We start from the raw sequence: 23,299 nt of genomic DNA on the forward strand, positions 1-23,299 counted from the left end.
ATTGAATCAACCCTTAAAATGGCCGACTCCCTGATCAGTGCCCTGACTCCTGAACTAGGGAGCTGATGGAGACGCACCCTTCATTTGTGTCATTACTGGATGAATCATCGTTTTTGAACGAATCTCTTAAATAAATGATTCAACGACGCCTACTGGTGTCAATTGTCGCCACCTACTGGTGTAGGGATGTAACTGATACAATCATTATTTAAAGAATTAAGTTACTTTCAAAAGGTGATTTACTCTATTTTTTATCGCTACTGTAGACATCAGGGTTTATATCCAAACTATAAACTTTTATGACAGTACTGTGATAATTTTAATTATTGTAACAGAAATAACGATACGGTGTGGTTGAAAAGACACATGACAACTGCTTTCTCTGGCTTAGAACGCAGATTTGATTGTTCGCTGTGATCGTACTTTTCAAAGGTTTAATAGACATAGCCGAATCGTTATCATTTAGGAATAAGATCGTGGGTGTTTTAATCGAGATTGCGATCTTTTAACAATTAATGGTTCATCTCTACTTTGAGGGCTACTCAAAGTTTTGCAACTCTACTTTGAGGGCTACATATACAGAACCATTTGGGATAGCTAGGATTTAAAAAAAATTTTTTATACTTTTATTTAGGAAAGATGTCTTAAATTGATCAAAAGTGACAGTAAAGACTTACATTATTGCAAAAAGAAAAAAAAGTATTTTTTCTGTTCTGATTTTTTTTCTTTCTTTTTTAAAATACTGTTTTCAGCATTGAAGCATTTCAACTTTCAACAAGAAATTCTTCTTGAGCTCTAAATCAACATATTTGAATGATTTCTGAAGGATCATGTGACACTGAAGACTGGAGTAATAATGCAGAAAATTCAGTTTTATCATCACAGAAATAAATAACAGTCAAATATATTAAAATAGAAAAAAAAATATTTTAAATTCTAATTATATATCACACTTTTACTGTTTTTACTGTATTCTATCACATACATGCAGCCTCAGTGAGCATAAGAGACTTAAAAAAATGGTTTGAACGGGTGTGTGTGTGTGTGTGTGTGTGTGTGTGTGTGTGTGTGTGTGTGTGTGTGTGTGTGTGTGTGTGTGTGTGTGTGTGTGTGTGTGTGTGTGTGTGTGTGTGTGTGCGTGTATCCATTTGAAAAAAGAGACAAGCCATTCCAATCTTGTATGTCTTATTACATTATTACTTGTATGTCCCAATTTCCAGTTTAAAAATGTCAACATGTGAAAGAAAACTGCTTTGACTAAGCCATTTTCAGGGTTCTCAAGTTTTATCAAAAGCTTGGAGTGAGATCACTTGCGGTTAAGGGAGGAGCCCTAATGGAGCCCCGCCAAAACCCAACCACAACCGCCCCCCAATTTTACCCATTGTTCATAAGTAACTAGCACAAATTGAAATTAAAACAATTGGTAAATCTGATAAATGACAGAGCAATTCAACACATCGAATATACTCTTTAATGTTATATTCCAACATTACAAATATACAAAAATTAAAAAAATATAACAAATTGCTCCAAACAGTTTGGAAAAACAAATCTTTTGGCATTTTGAAATTGTCTAGTCGAAATGGTATAATGATTTATTGTGTGGTGGGACATTGTGAACAAATGGACATATTATTAGAGTATTAAGGTGTTTGTGTGTGTACACAAGAGTACACACTCACGCTTATGAAATGTTTTTTGTGTTGTAAGTGTTTGTTGCACATTTTGATGCCTTGCAACCTTGTTGTTGATTAATGAACGCAATCTGGCCGAGATACATGCTGGCGGCAGGAAACTTCACTTTGTGTGCCTGCGCTTCGTATACAACGTTATATATAAAGCTTGCAGGACAACTTTGGTGGCATTGCCTTTTCAGCGTGAGAAATACACGGTGTGGCGTGTGAGCGCGTGAACTGGTTGAATTGCGTGTGTCTCACGGCCAATGCGTGAGACTTGAGAACCCTGCATTTTTGGGGTCTTGAGAATTTGATTACATTTCAGAGTCAGTTTCAAGCCTGGCCTTTGTCACGTCCTAAACCCATCCCTGTCAACACTCTTCTCTCTGTTAAAGGGCATAAATCCCTCCAAAAAAGCCATTTGACATAGTTTAAAATCTTTTTCTTCCCCCTGTAGCAAATTTACATCCTTTTTAGCCAATCGCGGCTATTTTCAGAAAAACTGAGTTATGACCTATTTAGTCACTTCTTCCGTTCTCCCCACTGAGTAAAGTAGAGCGTAGAGCTGGTGACATGGCTTGCCATTTCTTTGCCCTTGATAATAGCAGAAGCAGCAGATGTTCTTCCCAAATAACACATAACCTCCTCCGGAATCCATTAGTGGAGATTCTCAAGCATTTATGGGTTCTTAATTTTTATTAGCATTAAATTGTGGCCTTTAAAACATATAATACATGTAACCTCAGGTCAGAACTCAGGACTTGTGTTCTTATGATTTTTTGCACCATATGGGCGTGCCCTTGCTGTTCAACCATCCCTTGGTAGCTCTTGACAACCACTTTAGTAAGACTTTCTCTTCCAAATTGCTGTGGAAACTGTTGTTAAGCCAGGTCTCCATAGCAACACCCTGTCCTGATTCTTAGATCAAGGACGACGGAAGGTTTACTGTGAGAATGCATCAACTGACGAACAGAGCTTTCTAACACTCTCTCTCACACACACACGCACGCACACACGCACACACACACACACACGCACACATTTATCTCTCACAATGTTGCTGCCACATTGCAGTAGCAAATGTCACTCTTGAGTCGTCAGTGTTCTGACATTCTGAAAAGTATCAACAAACATCGTGTCACTTTGACAAACCAAAGGACCAGCTGTCTTTCACTGACACATTCCCCTCACGGTCAGCTTTCCGTCCCTGGTATGGTTGCCTCCGACAGAAAAAAACTTTTTAACTATTGCTCATCGCTAGATTCCTGTCAATCTTTTATTTGTCTATATGAAAAAGCTTTACACACACAAGACAGCCATCCTCACTGTAATTATTGTTCCCACAGGAATCCTGTTTTTGGTTGTAATTATAGTGACAGACTGAACAGAAAGAGGCGTAAATTTATAATTATAGTCAGTTCCAGTGAAGAGTGATAACATTAGTGTGAGGAGTGATAACAATGTTTCTAAAAAGGCATTCACTATGGTACTGTGAACTCTTTAGAGGAATTTATTATTTACTATTATCATTAATAACCATGGATCAAATGTAGGTGTTGTTCATGATGTTCTACTTGTTCATTTAAGAATTAGGGCTGACACAGTTTAATTCGCAACATGTTAAGATGCAAATTGAAAAGATTTATTTATATATTTGAAATAAAACTCCTCACTCTCTTTCTCTCACTCAAAAGTGATCAAAAGTGACAGTAAATAAATGTAAAGTTTAAATAAATGCTGTTCTGTTTTCAACATTGATAATACTAAGAAATGTTTCTTGGGCATCAGATCAGTATATTAGAATGATTTGTGAAGGAAATATGAACATGTTACAATAGAAAATAGTTATTTTAAATTGTAATATATTTTCACAATATTACTGTTTTTTCTGTATTTTTAATCAAATTAATGCAGCCTTGCTGAGCATAAGAGACTTCTTCAAAAACCTTACAAAAACATTCAAACTTCTGAACGGTAGTGTACTGTATGTTGAATAAAATGTTGCCATACAACAGTAGAAATGTCATAACATTGTTTTCAGATAACTTATATATTTATGCATTTACATTAGTCTTCTTTGGTAACACTTTATTCTACTAATATATGTAACTTTCATTAGAGTATTAGTTGACTGTCTGCTTTATATCTGCTAACTCTTTATTTTGATAACCCGAACCCTAACACCCAACCCGATCCTAACGGTTTACTAATATTCTAATGACAGTTAATGTTAAAATGTAGTTGCAAAGTTATACAGTAGTTAGAAGAATGTCTAAAGTGGACCATCGAAATAAAGTGTTACCTCTTCCTTCAGTCTGTGCCCTGCCCTCTTCCACTTTTCTTCCTGTCATGTAAACCAAAAGTCTCATTTACAAGCCATTTACAATGTGTTTATACCAGATGCCATCATTAAAAATCTCCTTTTAAAAAAATATTCTCATTTTGCAACAGTTTTGTTAATAGAGATGAAACCCTAAGATTTTAGAACATAAAAGTATAATTGTGCACTGGCACCCTGAGCCCTCACCCGCTCAGAATAAGAACAGCCTTCAGTCAGTTTCACACATTCCTTGCCCCTTGCATGTTTGCTCATTAAATATTTTTAGTGTGTTTGTTTATTCTTTGAGATGGCAAAAAAAAGTGTTGTACTCCCAGCTCTATTTAACACATCCTTAAATCTGTTTCACAGAATTCTGCAGAATTCCTTCCAAACCGAACGCAGAAAGTGTGAAAAGTGTGAAAGGAGTCAGATTCCGTCTGGTCCTGCTAATGTGTGAACGTAGTGAGCTTCCTTTTCCCCTGAAACTTTCCAGACACTTGACGTGTCAAAACGACCCAGTGGCCCTATTTCACAGAAAATTGTCTGTCAAAAAATGAATATTCTCACCTAGTCGTGTTTCTGAAGTTTGACAGCACAGATGTAGCTAATGATTCTCTGAACCAACCTTTTTTCTGCACGTTTATGTATCCTCTGATTTTCCTGACTGGTTTCTCTCTTGAAGGCCTCGGCCCTCCGGCAGACCAGACCAAGGTGATTAAGGAGTTCCGTTATCTTTCCCAGAAGCTCTTTGTGTCAGTGTCTGTCTTTGCCGGGCTGGGAATCGTTCTAGGCTTAGTGTGCCTCTCCTTCAACATATACAACAGTAGCGTCAGGTCAGTATCCTGTGTGCAAAAGAAATCCACATCCCTGGCTTAAACATTACAATTACTGAGTCAACTCATTTTTCTTATGATTTTAATTTTGTCGTACAACATCAAATATGCCCCTAACATTGTTTTCAAATAACTTTCTAAAAGAGGATGACATCAAAATTGTATTGTTGACTGCAAAATTGAGTGCTAGAAAAGGTCTTGTCAGTATATTTATGCTTTGACAGTCTTCCTTTCAGTCTGTGCCCTGCTCTTTTCCTCTTTGATCTCCTGTCATGTAAACCAAATGTCTTGTTTACAAGCCATTTACAATGATGGCATCATTAAATATCTCTGTTATATAGAAAATGATCCCCATTTTGCAACATTTTTGCTGCTAGAGATGAAAAACGAAGAGCACCCTGAGCCCTAAATCTTACAATTAATAGTAATTTTATGATTATTTTAATGTTGTTTAGTATGTCAATGTATTTCAGTAATTCCGTCAATGGCGGGTAAAGAATTAATTTATAATAAAAAAAAACTATTGTCTAATGAGGTAGGAAAAATATATTTAAAAAATTACTTTAATATTCAGTATTTAAAAAAAAATACTTTATTAAAGATATGTTGTCTACAAATTAATCAAGTAATTGTATGTTGTTTTAAGGGTGAGATTTATGTATTTATATTGGGAAAAAATGAAGAAAATGTTTTTTATTTAAATTTTCAGTGCAGTGCAGCCTCATTACAAAGCGACATCCCATTTTAGCTGGTTCACAAAACACGATTTCACACAATTGTAATGAAATGATCATGAATAGAAGTTTCAATAAATCCCATTTTGACCGGGGAGGATTTATAGAAGATTAGGATGAAATAAAATCGATTTTTCATGATTTTATGAGTCCTTTAAATGCTCCCATGCCACTTACAAAATAATTTTTCAGCCCAACATGAAATGTTTTGGATTTTTCATTTTGAAATGGTATAATTTATCTGTGGGCTGAGTTGTAGTCTGTTCTAACCCTCCCGACAGGTACATTCAGAACTCTCAGCCCTATCTGAACAACATGACCGCGGTGGGATGCGTGCTGGCCTTGGCAGCTGTCTTTCCTTTGGGCATCGATGGCCTCCATGTCCATAGATCACAGTTCCCAGTGGTGTGCCAGGTAGAGTTGTAAATGTTATAGTCATTTTTATATTGCCGTTTCCTCTCATTCAGCCTTGACCTTTGAGCACAGTGAAGATTTGTAGTAAAAAATGAATTGCTGCTTTGGAGCTAAACTCCCAAATGAACTCTCTCTCTCATCCTCTCGTAGTTTCGCCTGTGGCTGCTAGGACTTGGCTTCAGTTTAGCCTATGGCAGCATGTTCACCAAGATCTGGTGGGTTCACACTGTCTTCACCAAGAAAGATGAAAAAAAAGAGAAGAGGAAGGTAAAGAGCAGTTTTGAGTGGATAAAAAATGCATCTTGCATTTAAATGAACAGCGCGCACGATAATGAAAAAGTATTTCCCTTAATGACTTTCTTTCCATCCGCACACAGCTTCATAATATTGTAATATAATTATTATATTTTTTTAAATTATAAAAAAAATCGAATAATATTTTTAATAACAATTAATTATTTATAACATATTATTAATGTATAATAATTCAAGTTACAAGGGGAGATACATTTTCAATATTACCATATACAGAACATAAAAATGTTATTGGCACCCCTGGTAAATATGATCAAAGATGGCTGTAAAAATAAATCTGAATTGTTGATCCTTTTGATCTTTCATTTAAAAAAAAAAAAGCAAAAATCTAACCTTTCATTGTGGTAAAATAATTGAAAGTGGGGGAAAATCACATTATGAAATAAATGTTTCTCTCCAAAACACGTTGGCCATAATTATTGGCACCCCTATACTTTTTATGATTAAAATATCTAGTATATTCCCATTAATATTTACACGTTTTAGCACACCTAGGAACATGAAATGGTCTAGCTATGACTTCTTGTTTCGCAGGAGTTTATGAGGAAACACAAAGGCCGAATTCCCTTAATCATCCATCCCACTGTAAAACCAAAGAATATCGTTCTAATTGTGCATCGAAAGATTGTTGAGCTTCACAAAATAGAAAGATTAAAATATCTAGTATATTCCCATTAATATTTACACGTTTTAGCACACCTAGGAACATGAAATGGTCTAGCTATGACTTCTTGTTTCGCAGGAGTTTATGAGGAAACACAAAGGCGAAATTCCCTTAATCATCCATCCCACTGTAAAACCAAAGAATATCGTTCTAATTGTGCATCGAAAGATTGTTGAGCTTCACAAAATAGAAAGTAGCTGTAAGAAAAAAAAGTCTTGGCATAAGAAAATAGCTAAAGCTTTGAAAGTCCCCCTTTCCACCATCAGGGCAATAATTAAGAAGTTCCAGTCAACTAAAGATGTTACGAATCTGCTGGAAGAGGACGTGTGTCTATATTGCCTTAATGGACGGTGAGGATGAAAGTTTGAGTGGCCTAAGACTCTCCAAGGATCACAGATGGAGAATTGCAGAGATTACTTGAGTCTTGGGGTCAGAAAACCTGAAAAAAAATCAAACAACCCCTACATCACCACATGTTGTTTGGGAGGGTTTCCAAGAAAAATCTTCCTCGCTCGTCCAAAAACAAACTCCAGCATATTCAGTTGTCAGACATGACTGGAACTTCAAAAGGGACCGGATTCTTTGGGCAGATGAAACTAAAAAAATTGCTTTTTGGCAGCAAACCCACCAGATGTGTTTGGTATAAACAGGGATAAAAAATACCCCATGCCCACGTTTAAATATACTGCTGGATCTTTAATGTTGTGGGCCTATTTTTTTGCTGGAGGTCCTGGAAATGTTGTTCTGATACATGGCATTATGGATTCTATCACATACCAACATTTAAAAAATCTACACCTAACGGCCTCTGCTAGAAATATTATAATGGGCCGTGTTTGGATCTTCCATCAGGACAACGATCCAAGAAAAACATCAAAATCAACACAAAAATGAATCACTGAGCACAAAATGAAGCTTCTGCCATGACTTCCCACTCCCCTAAACTGAACCCTATAGAAAATGAGTGGTCTGAACTGAAGAAAGGAAGCGTCAACATGGATCTGGGAATCTGAAGGATCTGGAGAGATTCCCTATGGAGGAATGGTCTCTGATGTATTATCAGGTCTTCTCCAAACCAGGGCTAGACTGGGACGAAAAATTGGCCCTGGCATTTTGGCCCAGACTGGCCCACAACATATGGCACGCCCTTGAATATATATACCTATTCCTTAAAACCACTAATGTCATTTAACGAGTGAGTAGGAATGAGTGAGAGTTAACAGATGAAATAAGTACAAAATTGGCATTTCTTAATACAATTGAACAATATTCCACAGTGATGCATCCAAAAAACAAGCTAAAAGCTGCATTGGCATAGCAATACCAGTGTCTCTCACAGGATTTTTGGTAAAACTGTGGTGGGTGGACCTCTAGCCTTCTAGGGGGGTTCGGGGGCATGCCCAAAGTGCCTTTTAATGTTAAATTCATCAGTCTGATGCAATTTGAGAGTTCAAAATTAAAAGCTCCAACCCATATTCAGTGTGCAAATTAAAAAAAAGAAAAATTCAAACCTCTTTTAGTAACATTTTCTGTCTAAATTACACTACTACATAGTAATAATATTAATCCCTGCCATATATTGTAAAAAGAAATGCACTGAAAAATAAAGGAAACTTTAACATAACTAGTTTTGTACTGATTTATATACTTGAAAGAGATTAGCATATGATCTTTTATTTTGGCGGAAACTGCATCGAGCTTTTATTTTGGCAGAAAACATGGTTTGAAAACAAAAAGTGTGGCAGTGTAAACATTTTGCGAAACATTTACTTGAGCTCTACAATAGAAAGAAAACCATTCTTAATCACAAGGGTGAGTAAACTATTTTTGGTGAACTTTAAGTATTGGATTTCACATAAATTACATTTTGTTTAATTAGAATGATGACAGGGCTGTAGAGTTTGCACAAGACTTTGCATTTTCCAGTAACCCCTTAATTATTTTCAATGATTTTACAGAATCTGCAGAAGTGCCGAGCAGCACGCTTGCATTACGCAGCGCTGCCTAGTTCACTGTTATCTACTGCATATTAAAGAATCCCACACCGCTGACTCTACAGTGCTTGATGAAGCTTCCCAGCATGAAATAGAGAAAAACCTTCCCCCTCCTTTCGCTCATTCTTGCTGCGGGAAGTTCTGTCCGTTTCATCCTTACAGAACACAAACACACTATTAGCATCTTGACACATGTGTTCGCTCTGATCCTGTGTCCTAAAGCAATAAGACACGGCATTAGGGAAACCCTAATACCTCATCAAACGACAACCAGATTACCCAAGCAATGCAATATGGAGGAGCATTAAACTTCTTTTACGGAAATCCGACCTTCAGGGGGCTTTATTATTCAAGCGCTCTGCAAGACGAATCGAGATGACTTTCAACTCTCCCAATGTCCGTAATGGGGCAATTTGCCTAAGTGGTTCGACAGCACTTGAAGAAAGTTCGGCGCTCAGGCTGAATGTTGTAGAAACAGGGCTCTCGGGTCATTTGACGCCTTCACGGCGATTAAGGGAGAGAGAGAGAGAGAGAGAAAAGAAAGTGTGCTGCGAAGCTCGGTTCTATCCCGTTTTCCCAGTCTGACGGCCCAGAGGGAGCCTGCGGCCATATATTAATGGATGGAATGGGAGCTGAAAATAACTCCACATTTGTAACACATGACTTTCCTGATGTTTGCTGATGATTTGCATTCCGCTTTCCTGTTACCCACCATGCAGTGTGGAGTAAACACAATTGTTATGGTGTCAGAGCAATTCCATCATTTACCTTGACAAGAAAATAAACGTGTTATTCAGAACAGCACCTTGACGGCGCTGGTACTTTAAAAGAGTTCCGTTGTTATTTACTCACCCTTCGTGTCATTCCAAACCCATATGCTTTTACTTTTTTTTCCTGTGAAACGTAAAAGTAAAAGTTTTTGAAGAATCATTATACAGCTTTTTTCATGCAATGACTTTTAAGCTCCAAAAAGGACAAATACATCACCATTGCAAAATATGATATGACCAACAAGTTTTTACAACATATGTTTTTACATTGCTTTAACTCCTCCTGATTTTTTAAAAGTTAAGTTGAAATGACTTCCAAGTTGACTTTACTTAAAAATTTAAGGCAGGAACTTTTTTTTATTAGTGTAGTTCATATGGCTTATGTGCTTTATTTCAAGTCTTCTGAAATCATAAGATAATTTTGTGTAAAACGGACTAAAATTTAATTAATTATTCACTGATCATTTTCATTGCTGCATGCTAAAAAAAATCTGCTTCTCACACAAGGCTATTGTATGGACCACTTTATAATGCTTTCATGGTGTTTGTGTTGTAATTTTGGCTTTTTTCTAAGCTTCAGGAAAAAGAATCTTGTTTACCCAAATTGCGATTGTGGGTTTGCAGTCTGAATTGAATGTGATGACTTAAAAAGGCAAAAATAATAATAATAAAAAAAACTTATATCGAGTTGTTTCCACAAGCTGCACGCAGAAAATAAATACAGCACGATTAGTGTTCGATTCACAAACAAATGACTCTTATTAGCAGATTCATGAGCGAATCACTCTTATAAGCTGGTTCTTTTAAGAAATTGCTCAGCATCACTCAAACCCACAAGATAACAATCTGACAAATCAAACGTGATACATTTTTGCAGAATTTTTTGATGAATAAAAAAGTTTAAAAAACAGCATTTATTTTAAATCCAAAACTTTTGTAACATTGTAAATGTCTTTACTGTCACTTTTGATCAATTTAATTCATCCTTTCGGAATAAAAGTATTAATTTCTTTTGTTTTTTGTATTGACCCAAACCTTTTAATGGTAGTGAACTGTAACTTACTTTGTAAAACTTAGGTGTCATTACCTACTTTCTGTTCATATATTTGCAATGTGTAGTTAACGCATTATATTTAAAATGCATGTACTCTATGAGATGCATAAAGATGCTTCAAAACTTATTCCTTTTGTGTTCCACAGACAAAACGTGGTATACTATCTACAACTTCTGTGACCTTGCTTTTACTTCCCCATTTATAGCAGTTGCTTGTTACTGTCATGATGTTTTGTGACTGTGTACCATTGACTAACGATTATGGTCTTGTTATTTCGCCACAGCACTTGGAGCCGTGGAAGCTATATGTGACCGTTGCAGTTCTGCTGGCTATTGATGTTATCTCTCTGCTTATCTGGCAGATCATGGACCCACTGCACATAACCGTGGAGGTGTGGTGACACTTTAATCTTTTTATTCTTGTTGTGACTTTGATTTTTATGATGTGTTTCCTCTGAGATGCCTTGGAAATTTCTGCAGAGCAAGCGCACGGAAGTAGGTGTTAATGGTGAAGGATTGTAGTGCGCTGCTCTGCTTCATTGACCTCCATCTCTGTCCTTTAAAGTGCTCTCTCTCGCTCTCTTGTTTTCTCGCTCTAAACAGAAGTTCACTAAAGAGGCTCCTAAAGAAGATCTGGATGTGTTGATTCAGCCTCTTCTCGAGCACTGCAGTTCAGAGAAGATGAACACATGGCTTGGTACGTATCCAGAATTCACTCACTGTGTCCAGTGCTCTGTCTCTTTTTAGTGACTCTTTAAAGGATTTTTCATTTAAACCCCTAATGCTAAATATTCAACTTTTTTGAGTAACTCAAGATTTTGAATATATCATAACTATAATAATGTTTTTTAATGCATGTTTTTGCATGATTTTATTCCCTTAAAATCACCCTGTGTGTTTAAAACCCCTTGTCCAGAACATTATATATATATATATATATATATATATATATATATATACATATAGTGTAATTTAATTATCTATATGGTTGCTTCTCACTCTACACTGATACAATCTATCTCCGAAATTTAAATTAATAATTTGTTATATGCTCAAGAGTTTTTTTCCACCAGTTAATTTTGTATTCCTCTCACTATTTCACAACTAATTCTTCCCTCTCTCTCTCTCTCTCTCTCTCTGTCTCTCTATCTCTTTTTCTCGTACTTTTCCTCTTGCTCTGACTTCCTATCAGAGCGCTGCAGTGTAAAATTAAATTTTGTGGGTCAGTGCCCAGGTCTGGATCTCATAGCCTGACTCTCTCACACACTGTACAGGAAGATAATATTACAGAGAGAAAAACAAACCTTCCCTGAACTCAAAACGAGATTAAACTCTAATGTGACTTATTAGTCCCTCTCTTCTCTCTCACTTCCTTTTCCATTTTTCCTGTTTTTATTTATTTATTAGTATTTATTTATTTACATATTACTTTGTAATATGAAAAGAATATTTACTATAATACACAATACATTTGATATTACTTAAATTGTAAAGTATTCATACATTCGTCGTTTTGAGAAGTCTAATAGACTTTTTTCCAGGTAAAATACAACTTTAGTTAATCTCTATCGCTGTTTTCTATTAGGTTATACGTATACCGTTGAAAGGTTTCCGCTTTGTAAGATTTTTAAAAGAAGTCTCTTATAAGGCTCACCAAGGCTACATTTATTTAATCAAAAATACAGTAAAAACAGTAATATTGTGAAATATATGTAAGAATTTTCTATTTGAATATATTTTAAAGTGTTATTTATTCCTGTGATGGCAAAGCTGAATTTTCAGCATCATTACTCCAGTCTTCAGTTTCACATGATCCTTCAGAAATCATTCTAATATGATGATCTGCATCATTAAAAATAACTGGTCATTAAAAATAAGAATCATTAAAAATAACTGGTTCAAAAGAACAGAAAACGGTAGAATCACTATTTTTGAGTTAATCTGCCTACTTTTTTTTTTGTGTGTGTGTGTGTGTGTGTGTGTGTGTGTTACTAGACTCAATACCATCACATATACCTCAAGTATCACAGAAATAGCATGAGCCCAGAGCTTAAACCAGCCTCCGAGCTTTAAGAGCACTCACTATAAGTAATGCCTGCTCTCTTCAGGTGTGGTGTACGGCTACAAGGGACTTCTGCTGCTGCTGGGCATCTTTCTGGCCTACGAGACCAAGTCCATTTCCACCGAGAAGATTAATGACCATAGAGCGGTCGGCATGGCCATCTACAATGTATCCGTAAGTCTGACTGCTGGCTATTTCTATTTTCACAGCATATAATGTCCTCACAGTGTAGCCTAACCATAGCTGACAGCTGGGCGTAATGCCTGAGATTGTGTCATCTAATATATAGTTGCCTGTATTGTATGTGTATCAGTGTGTTGCAAGAATAATGTGCCTTTTTTTCAGCCAGAACTTTTTAATTATTATATCTTGCCCATGTGTTTTACTATGTTGAACAGACAGGATGTGTGACTCCTTTTTAAATGTATGACAAAAAGACAAAGTTAATTAACTGAAACTGCTAATAAGCAGTGGCGGAAACCGTCGCCCAGGGCGGTAGCTTTTCTGGGCTGGTGTTTTGTTGGTGGCCAAGTTTGAGAATTGAGACCCAGCAGGTGACTTTGCCTCTCCCTCACACTTAATATGCTATTTTATTATAATACAATAAATGGTTTGCTCATGAAGTATGTCTCTTTACCTGCTAGAAGACAAAAATGAAGGATGACTATAGCACTGTACAGTACAGGACAGGTTAATCAAATCACAAAATAAAATGCACACTAATAGCTATATTTATAAACTACTGTTCAAAAGTTTGGGGTCAGAAATTAATACTTTTATTCAGCAAGGATGCATTATATTGATTAAACTGAAAAGTGAGAGCAAAGACATTGATAATGTTACAAAAGATTCTATTTCAAATAAATGCTGTTCTTTTGAACTTTCTGTTCATCCAAGAGTCCTGGAAAAAAATGTAATATAGCCCTTTTCATGTGGAACAAATACAGAAGGTAAATGCCATGCATTTTGGATTTTTCTCTTAGAATTGTGAGATAAAAACTCACTATTGCGAGTTATAAAGTGAGAATTGTGAGATGACTTTTGCAGATTTTCCCCCCTCAGAATTGGACTTTATAACTCACAACTGTGAGCTTATATTTCACAATTGCAAGAATAAAGCCAGAATTGTGAGATAAAAAGTAGCAATTACCTTTCGTATTTTTTATTCAGCGGCAGAAACAAGCTTCCATAGTTTCTTCCTCCTTCGGGATTCGACCTTTATCACCATTAGCGAATCTCGTACCATTGTAACCAGTCAGTACTTCGTTTGATTCAAGATACTTTTTGTCTTTTATTCTTAATTTATAGCTGATGAGTTATTTTATGTTATTCTATTAGGTTGAAAAGCATAAATAGAATTGATTTATACTACAATATATTTATACAAAATTTTTAAATGTGTGTATTAAAATGATCTATAAGCTAACACTAACTGTGAAAACAAAATAATAGCTATTGACGTAATGCTAACTTTAAGTGTATTTATTTTTATCAACATCAACACGTCGCCTTGTGTTCGAGCCTTTTTTTTAGCACATTCTTTGAATGAAGCGTTGATTACTGTGGTCTTGTGCTTCGCTCTGAATTGCCCAACTGCTTGAAAACAGTTTGATTCCGGCAATAACTCCAAGTGCTTCGCCGGATGATTTGCATAATTGCACCCATTTGCTCAAACTCAGACTAAAACATCTTAATGAGGAAACAAGTAACACTTCACCGGTAATGCTTTACGTCAGTCCTACAGCTCTTTCACAAAAGATCAGATTGAGTCCCAGAACTGCACCATGTTTCTGCTGTGTGTCAGGGATAACATGCTTGGATAGGTAGAATGCACCGAATAGCTCCTATCGCTCCATTGCTGTTGAGTTCAGAGAGGAAACAGACCTTAGTTGTGTTCTGGACGTTGTTTTGACTCCAGACAGTCGTGACAGTCGGTTCATTGCTCGCAGTTATCTGTGTGTAGAGTCATTCTGAGGCGTTGAAGGTAAATACCAGCTATTTTTCTGCACTGTTCACCAGATGTGACATCTCCAGTGATCGTATACGATCTTTAACTTTGAGCGTGTTATGATAAATGACCTCTCTCTTTTTCATCAACAGTTCTCGCTCTCTCTCTTGCTTTTTTCTTTCATCTGCTTTATTTATCTATTCACTGTTTTTATCACATCAGTTTCTCGGTTCTCATTCATGGCACTATTTCTGCTCTGCAATTACAGTTGATTAACGCCCTCTAGTGGCGATGATAGTTTGGTACACAAAGGTCTTGTTTAGACAGCAAACATTTTTCCTGACATAACCTCAAATTCATTTAGTTTTTTGTGGTCTGAACAGCAAAAAAACATGAACTCTTTTCCAAACTCTATCAAAACCACATTCATAGGTGGTTTAATTTGTCCTATTTTTTGTTTATTGTTACCTACTAAATGACAGAAAGTGAGTCCTTAAAGGTACAATATGTAAGAATTTTGCAGTAAAATATCCAAAAACCACTAGGCCAATGTTATATATTTTGTTTAGTTGATTACTTACAATAATCCCAAATATTTCCAACTATTTGTAAATCGTGAGAAATTTGCGATTTTAAGGAAACGGGACGTGTGAGCAGGGGTGAGGAGTCGCCAGTCAATGACGTCATATCCGCGTTACCCTCGGTTTCCGCCAGGTTTGACCTCGCACTGCCATAGTAACCATGGCGACAGACGTGGACAACCGGGTTATTGCCGTTATGCCTAGCAGGACGCTCATGCTGTTGTTGTTTTGTTCAAACATTATGGACCATGGCAAGCAGACTTTGAGACAAAAAAAGGACTAAAACGAAGATCAGCATCTTTCGAGATGCCGAGAGCTCCACGTCCGCGACTAACTTCGACTTGACAGAGACGCGTGTGTTGCATGTACTTTATTAGATAGGTGAGCAAATGTACATACAACTAATCAATGTTATTTAGTTCAACATGATGAAATGTTAGAATATGATCTGTATGTTATTCTAATGTTGATCTAGCTTAGTTAGTCTCATACAACCAACAAACAACCGAACTAGCAACATTCAACACACTCAAATGTTGTTTAGTGAGATAGTGTAACTGTTAGAGCAAGTGAAACAGCGCTGCGTTACCTCACAAGTTTAATTCGAATAATAAACTGACCTGTGTGAGTATTAATAGAGTGCCGAAGTTATAACGTCACTTTGTAGGCCAAAACGCGGAAGTAAGTTAGCATTTTAGCACTTCCGGTTCCCTCGCCCTAAAGTCTATGGGTTTTTTGAATGGGTTTTTGCTAAATCGCCTGAAATAAGGTCTGTGGTTAACAAAGCCTCTAAATATTTTCACGTTTTGATCTATGACATAAAACACACCAGTTATAACCTGCTTGTGGTTTTTTTAAACTTTATTGTGTCTCCTCTTATGGTTTTTTAAACTTTATATAGCCTTCAAAATGTATACATTTTGGATTAACTTGTAAAGATTATCTTGATAGACAAAACGTGTAAGGGTCACAACTCTTTGTTGAACACAGATCTTATTTTTTGCGATTTTCCAAAAGTCTATGGGGAAAATGCATAGCTTTTCGATCGAGGGAACCCATGCACCGCAGTTACATCTCTACATGATTAACAATATTCTGTCTTTGTTTCTGTCTCCAGGTGCTGTGCATGATTACTGCTCCAGTGACCATGATCCTCTCCTCTCAGCAGGACGCTTCATTTGCATTCGCCTCTCTGGCCATCATTTTCTCAGTCTACATCACCCTCGTGGTGCTCTTCGTTCCCAAGGTCCAAGCACTTCAATAATCCCCTGCTTTATATCACTTCCACATTCATGCTGGTTCGTCTTTATGGTAGACACAGATTTCTCATTGTGTCTGATTTCGGTTCTGTCCCTTGACACGGTTTCGTTTTTTGTCACTACATAAGTGCATTAGATTAAGCTATGTTTCGTTTTCAACACAAAATTATGTTTTACAAAACATCTTGGTCAATGCTCACCCTGAGTATATTCTGCATTATTTTTACACAGCCCTCAGGGATGCTTGATTCTTACTGGTTTTTAGTTTGATTCTGACTTATTTTAGTATTATACTATTATATATAAGACTATATAGCCTATATAGTTTTCATTTAAAAAAAATTATATTAGCTTGCTGTTTAGGTTTAAATGATTTTCATTTCAGTTTCAGTTTTTATTTATTTCCAGTAAGCAATATTTTAAATATGCTTTTTGTTGTTTTTATTATTTCCTATAAAATATTTCTTTTAAGGTTTAATTTATTTTTATTAAATGTTTTTGTGCTTTATTTCAGTTTTAGTTTATTTCCAGTTAATAATTTTGTCATTTTTATTAGTTAACTATATGTGTAATATTAATGTTTAGGTTAAATTTAATTTAATTTCAGTTTTAGCTTTATTTCAGTTTTTAGTTCATATTTTTAGTACGTCAACTTATTTCAGTTAGTTGCCAAAAAAATTTTTTTCGCTTTTTAGTTTTTCATGTAATATTTATATTTTAATTTAATTTCAGCTTCAACTCAATTATTTAAAAAAAAACTTTTTGTTTTGTTAATAATAGCCCTGCTTTGTGGCCTCTTTCTTCTCACATAAGTTAACATTTTTTAATTCGAATCAGTATTTCATGTCCATTCATTTATTTATTAGGTAAGTAACCATGTAATAATGTACAGAAAACAGATCTTTATCGCTAAGTTGATTCATGTTATGACTGGCTGGCTGTAAATAATCTCTTACTTATTACCCGTTCTCTCCTGCACAACATCACCCATATGAACTATTGGTTTCAGTGATATTTCAGAAATTCAGTGATCTTCCCCTGCAGTGTCTCATAGATTATTACGGTGGTTTCTGCAGATCCGGCGTTTGATCACTCGTGGCGAGTGGCAGTCGGAGACGCAGGACACGCTGAAAACCGGCTCGTCCACCAACAACAACGATGAGGAGAAGTCTCGACAGCTGGAGCGCGAGAACAGGGAACTCCAGAAGATCATTCAAGAGGCACGTGCTCCTTTTCTCTCCCTCCATCCGTCACGTCCTCTTCTCCTCGTCTGCACACAGCTTGCGTCTTAATTAACACCGTAATAGATGAAGGAATGAACACACCAGAAATCCGTAGGGTAGAATGAATTATCGAAATGATATCACACACGTCCTTGTCTTTGACCTTCTGAGCACATGACTGTGCTTTCACATGGTGTTCGGCCAGAATATGCTTTTATATGTTCATTTACAAATGAACTTTAGAATAATTATTAATAAAATAAGAATAATACATACAAGCATTATATTTTATATATATATACACACCGCTGTTCAAAAGTTTGGGGTCGGTAAGATTTTTAATGTTTTTAAAAGAAGTCTCTTCTGTTCACCAAGGCTGCATTTATTTGATTAAAAAATACAAAACAAACCCAGTAATATTGTAAAATATTATTTCAATGTAAAACAGCTGTTTTCTATGTGAATATTATAGTAAAGTGTAATTTATTCCTGTGATCAATGCTGAATTTTCAGCATCATTACTCCAGTCTTCAGTGTCACATGATCCTTCAGAAATCACTAATATGATGATTTGATGCTCAAGAAACATTTATGATTATTATCACAGTTGAAAACATCTGTGCTGCTTCATATTCTTGTGCAAACCGTGATTATTTTTTTTCAGGATTCTTTGAAAGTTCAAGAGAAAAGCATTTAATTAAAAAATAACTATTTTTGCATTATTATAAATGTCTTTACTGTCACTTTTGATCAATTTAATGCATCCTTTCTGAAGAAAAGTATTCATTTCTTTATAAAAAAATCGTATTGACCCCAAACTTTTGAACGGCAGTGTGTATGTGTATATATATATGTAAAAAAAAAAAAAAAGTAATATTATTATTACTTGAAAAGATTCAAATGTGACACATTCAAAGTCAAGATAGGTTTTTTAATTTGATTGGTTAATAATAATATTATTTTTTTTGTACAGAAGGAAGAAAGAGTGACGGAGCTGCGGAGTCAACTGGCAGAACGTCAGGCCTTGCGCAGGCGCACATCCGTCCAGAATCAGAACCAGAACCACAGCGTCCCGTCCTCTCAGGCCGAACCCCCCAGCTACTCCATCCCAACGGACAAACAGTCCCTGCCTCCGTCCTTCTCCAACTCTTCCAACCTCTACCAGGGCGAGGGCAAACTGAGCCGGAACAACTGCCACAACAGCCGTCTGCCCCTGCTCTACAAATGAGTCCGGGACGCTGGAATCTCAAGAAGGCAATGTAAAGTTGTATCTAGAAACTGGTTGTTGATGTACTTTATTTTGAAGTTGGTGGGTTTTAAATTCCTGACATTCCTGAACCTGATTGCTTTGTTTACTTTTGATATCTCAGCTATAAAAACACTTTATTTAAAGAAAATTATCTGTATTTAATATGAATTCACATTCTGCAACAACTACACTGCCTTTCAAAAGTTTGAGGTTGCTAAGATTTTTTTGTTTTTTAAAGAAGTCTCTTGTGCTCGCCGAGACTGCATTTATTTGATCAAAAATACAGTAAAACAGTAATATTATGAAACATTATTACAATTTAAAATAACTTTTCTATTTTAGTATATTTTAAAATGTAGTTTATTCCTCTGATTCCAAAGCTGAATTTTAAGCATCATTACTCCAAATATCAGTTCTTTGATTAAAAGAAAGTTATTTATTTAGTAACATACTGTATGTTTTTACTGTTATTTTTTGATTCATTTAGTGCAACCTATTTGAATAAATCTACTAATTTCTTTCATAAAAGAAAAAAAAATCTTATAGACCCTAAACATTTGAATGGTAGTGTGTATCGGAAAGTAATTTCGGTCGCACAGTCAACATGATTTTCCTTTCTTGTCCTTTAATCAGACAAAGGAATATTCTGGATTCAGTTCAAGTTAAGCTCAATTGACAGCCTGTGTTGTTTTGTTAATTAGCATAAACAAATATTTAATGTTGGCTTGTCCCACATTTTCATAAAAAAAACAAGGTTACGGCGGGTCAAATATTTTTGACCGTTTTTGCCGAAATGTCAAGCTTGTAATTCTATTAAAAAAACACTTTTTCAGTGTATTATCTAAGCTGTAAAGTTGTTCAAACTGTCATTTTTACAGTTGTTCAAGGGTTTCAGTTTTTTTTGGTGTTGCTTTGTCATGGTGACAGTTACACAGAATAGGTTCGTTAGCAATTTTATCACACTAAAATTATATTAAATTCACCCTATCCATCCATCCATTCTCCAAACCGCTTTTCCTCTGACGGGTCATAGGAAATTCATCCTATTTATTAATGCATGTTATAGATATTATTGTGAACAATACTTCCGGACCTTCCGGTAAAATATGCAGGATTTATGCAGGATTTTAGTCATTAAGTCAGCTTAAACTCTGCCTCTACAAACTCTGCCTCCACTTTTGAGTGCAACGCCCACATCTTAAAATCCAATCAACAACCGAGCATACAACCAAGTCCCCGCCCTATAATATTTCTTTTTCGAGAATCCATTAGGCCTACACTCTCTAATGTGCATCACAATAGAGAAGAAACGATCTGAGGTTCTATCGCCCCATTCACTTCCATTGTAAATGCCTAAATGTAACCTAGATATTCGTTGTAGTTTTTTAAAGAAAAATGGGGACAAATGGAAATTTTTGTGGTAATGAAGATGGTCAATTGTGCTTAACTTGTACTGAACCTGTAATCTTCTTTGAAGAGCCTAACACTGCTAACGTAAAGGCCAGACTGCTGTCCGTATGCTAGAGGTTCTGGTAGGAGCAGGAGTGGAGACGAGTCGAGAGTTGGTGATCTGTCATTATTTTACCCTTGACCGTAGCACTTAAACCGGAGTTCTTCAAGGGGAACTGACTGTTTTTGCAATTGGACTGGCGTAAATTCCTTCGGATAAAGGTGTCTTTTAAGCACTAGGACAGGGGTGTTTAGGAAGGATTGTGTGGGTGCCGGAGCCAGAACCGGTCAAACATTTCTGGAGTTATTTTGTTGAATGACAGCGAAGGAAGAAGAGCGTGTCTCTTTAATGAGACCGACCTTGCGTTGCGGCAACAGACGGTATCAGATGAATTGCTCTCACTCATCCAGTTCACAAAGAAAATGAGACGAGGCTTTAGCCAAACCTGTGATTTACTCACTCCTGAAGGTATTTGACCAGAGTCTGGTCGATACTCTATTTTCCTCCTATGCTTTCTCTCCTCTAATCACTAAGGCCATGTGCCAGGGTGCTTTAATGGCTTTTCTGTCCTTGTCTCAACCTTTCCTGCTCCTGTTTTTTTAGTAGGAGTGGAATGAAATGGAAAAGAAAGAAACAAGTTTGTTTTGGCCTGGGCTGTATGAAGGATGAGCAACATTTTGTTTTCCCTCATATTAGCGCACAGTCACGAATGCTCCCGATTAAATCGTCGCTAATGGGTTTTTTGTTTGTCAAATTATCCATGAAGTTTGTGATTTGTGTTGCGTCACAGTTTGAGTGAAAAATAAGCACAGGCCTATGAACAGCTTCTGTAGCTTTTGCACTTTCGGGCCAAATTTATCGCACATCTCACATCTAACATTATACATTATTTTAAAAACAAAATCTTTTTCTGTGAGCACTCGTTCCAGATTGTTGTTCTGTGAAATAAATATTTATTTATTTTGTTATTTATATACGTCTTAATTTGTTTGATTTTTTTTATCATTTATTGATGGTTTAAAAAATAATTTTAAAATATGTATTTTTAAACTTTTAAATAACTTACCGATATGTGTAACAGTGGACAAATGAGTGCTATTCACAGTTGTCTCTGTCCAGATTATAGATTTCTTATTTCAAATTCAAGACCATTAGTTGGTCTCTGCAATATTTATTTATTTGTTTGTCTGTCTTCAAGTTAATTCATTATTTAAATATTTCTTATATATATATATATTTATATTTTTTTCATTTATTGACGGTTAAAAAAAATTATTTTGTGCCTCTTATGAGTAACAAATGAGTGTCTTCACAATTGTTCATGTGCATTGTAAGGGATGCAACCACTTTTTGTACAATTTTAAATATAATATTAATGATATTATAATGGTAATAATATTAATGGTAATTCATTCTGTGACGCTTAAACGCAAATGCTATGTTTGAAACCTTTCCCAATTATTTATCACCTTATAAACACTGTCATAGTGGCAGAAATCATAAAAACTATAACCATACTTAGATCTATACAATTTTATTGACTCTTCTCTTGTTTTTTTTATTTTTTTATCACAAGTTGAGTCAATGCTTAAAATTTATACTTGTGGACAATCTCTATGTATATTTGGATTTATTGCAATATTACATTGATCTTTATTTCCTATAGTAAGACAATCATATAATACAATATTCTGGGATTTTCATTTCGGACAGAGTTGTCCATTGCTGCATGTTTCATTCTTGTATGAAAAGTACTCGTATATAAACTAACATATAACAAGCAATGATTCACAGTTGGTGACTGGACAGCTAGGTAAAATATTTTTCCTATATATCAGCATTCTAGTAATGTAGCTCAGGGTGTGTGACTATATACTGTAACACTTGACACACGGTAAAGGTACAATCTGTAATTACTGAAACAGTGCCTTTTGAACGGATGGGAGGGGTTCTTTGTAAACATCTGTGTGGAGTCACCGCTGACGTACATGGGATGGTTGTTATTATGGGATGGCTGTTGCAGCAGTTATGGATTTCCCTTGAGCTTACTGTCACGTGTGTGCACTGTACCACAAGGAATTTTTTTTAATACTTTCAAGTGTCTAAAAATAATGTAATTCCCTTGTACATTTTTAACTGACAAAAACTATCTTATGTTTAGCTTTAGAAAGTTTAAATATGCAAACTTTCTGGATGTCAACATTCAATAAACTCATTTTGCACTGAGAGTGCAGCCAGAATTGTTCATGAAGAAGCAACAGTCTCAAGATTTAATGCAAGACATGTGAAACCCTAGGTTTGAACCCCACAAAGGAAGTCAAAACAAAAGATCATGAGGGTCTTTGTCAAAGACCCTCACTCACAATGTCAACCAGATAACAGACATTCCAAGTCTCCCGGAAGTTTCGGGAGTCTCCCGCATATTGAGCTCGCCCAACCCCCACCCCCATCAACCACGCAATCATCCACCCCCCGGGTCGACCCGTATATATGGGGTCGACCGAACAATCATCCCCCCCCCACCCCGTCAACAACAAGAGATACCTCCCTGTAATGACATCAGACATCAGGTTGGGATGTCTGAGATAAAATCATTTAGAGCTTGGCATAACTAGGAGGATGTATATTCAATATAAAAATAACCAAATAATAAGAAGCACGGATTTTCAGTCATTGTTTTTTCAAATTTTCTTATAAATTTTACATGCAATGCTACTCCATTTAATCATGATATTTGTAGGAAAACTATGGTA

At 35.8% G+C, this 23,299-nt stretch overlaps 1 protein-coding gene across 2 annotated transcripts in view; it reads left to right on the plus strand.

Annotated features, from left to right (window-relative positions):
- The window catches only part of gabbr1a (gamma-aminobutyric acid (GABA) B receptor, 1a), a 63,110-nt gene extending 43,161 nt beyond the window's left edge, over positions 1-19,949 (plus strand). For both annotated transcript variants that reach the window (XM_077207979.1, XM_077207980.1), the window contains 9 exons: positions 4,679-4,829; positions 5,845-5,977; positions 6,128-6,244; positions 11,059-11,166; positions 11,378-11,471; positions 12,883-13,010; positions 16,483-16,611; positions 17,701-17,844; positions 18,821-19,949. In XM_077207979.1, coding sequence (XP_077064094.1) covers positions 4,679-4,829; positions 5,845-5,977; positions 6,128-6,244; positions 11,059-11,166; positions 11,378-11,471; positions 12,883-13,010; positions 16,483-16,611; positions 17,701-17,844; positions 18,821-19,075 — 1,259 coding nt within the window. In that variant the 3' untranslated portion in view covers positions 19,076-19,949. The remainder of the gene's footprint in view (positions 1-4,678; positions 4,830-5,844; positions 5,978-6,127; positions 6,245-11,058; positions 11,167-11,377; positions 11,472-12,882; positions 13,011-16,482; positions 16,612-17,700; positions 17,845-18,820) is intronic.
- Positions 19,950-23,299: the final 3,350 nt, after the last annotated feature.

This window comes from Siphateles boraxobius, unplaced genomic scaffold (assembly GCF_051911475.1).
Source record: "Siphateles boraxobius isolate OS27281-9 unplaced genomic scaffold, OSU_SipBor_1 6, whole genome shotgun sequence".
NCBI lineage: Eukaryota > Metazoa > Chordata > Actinopteri > Cypriniformes > Leuciscidae > Siphateles > Siphateles boraxobius.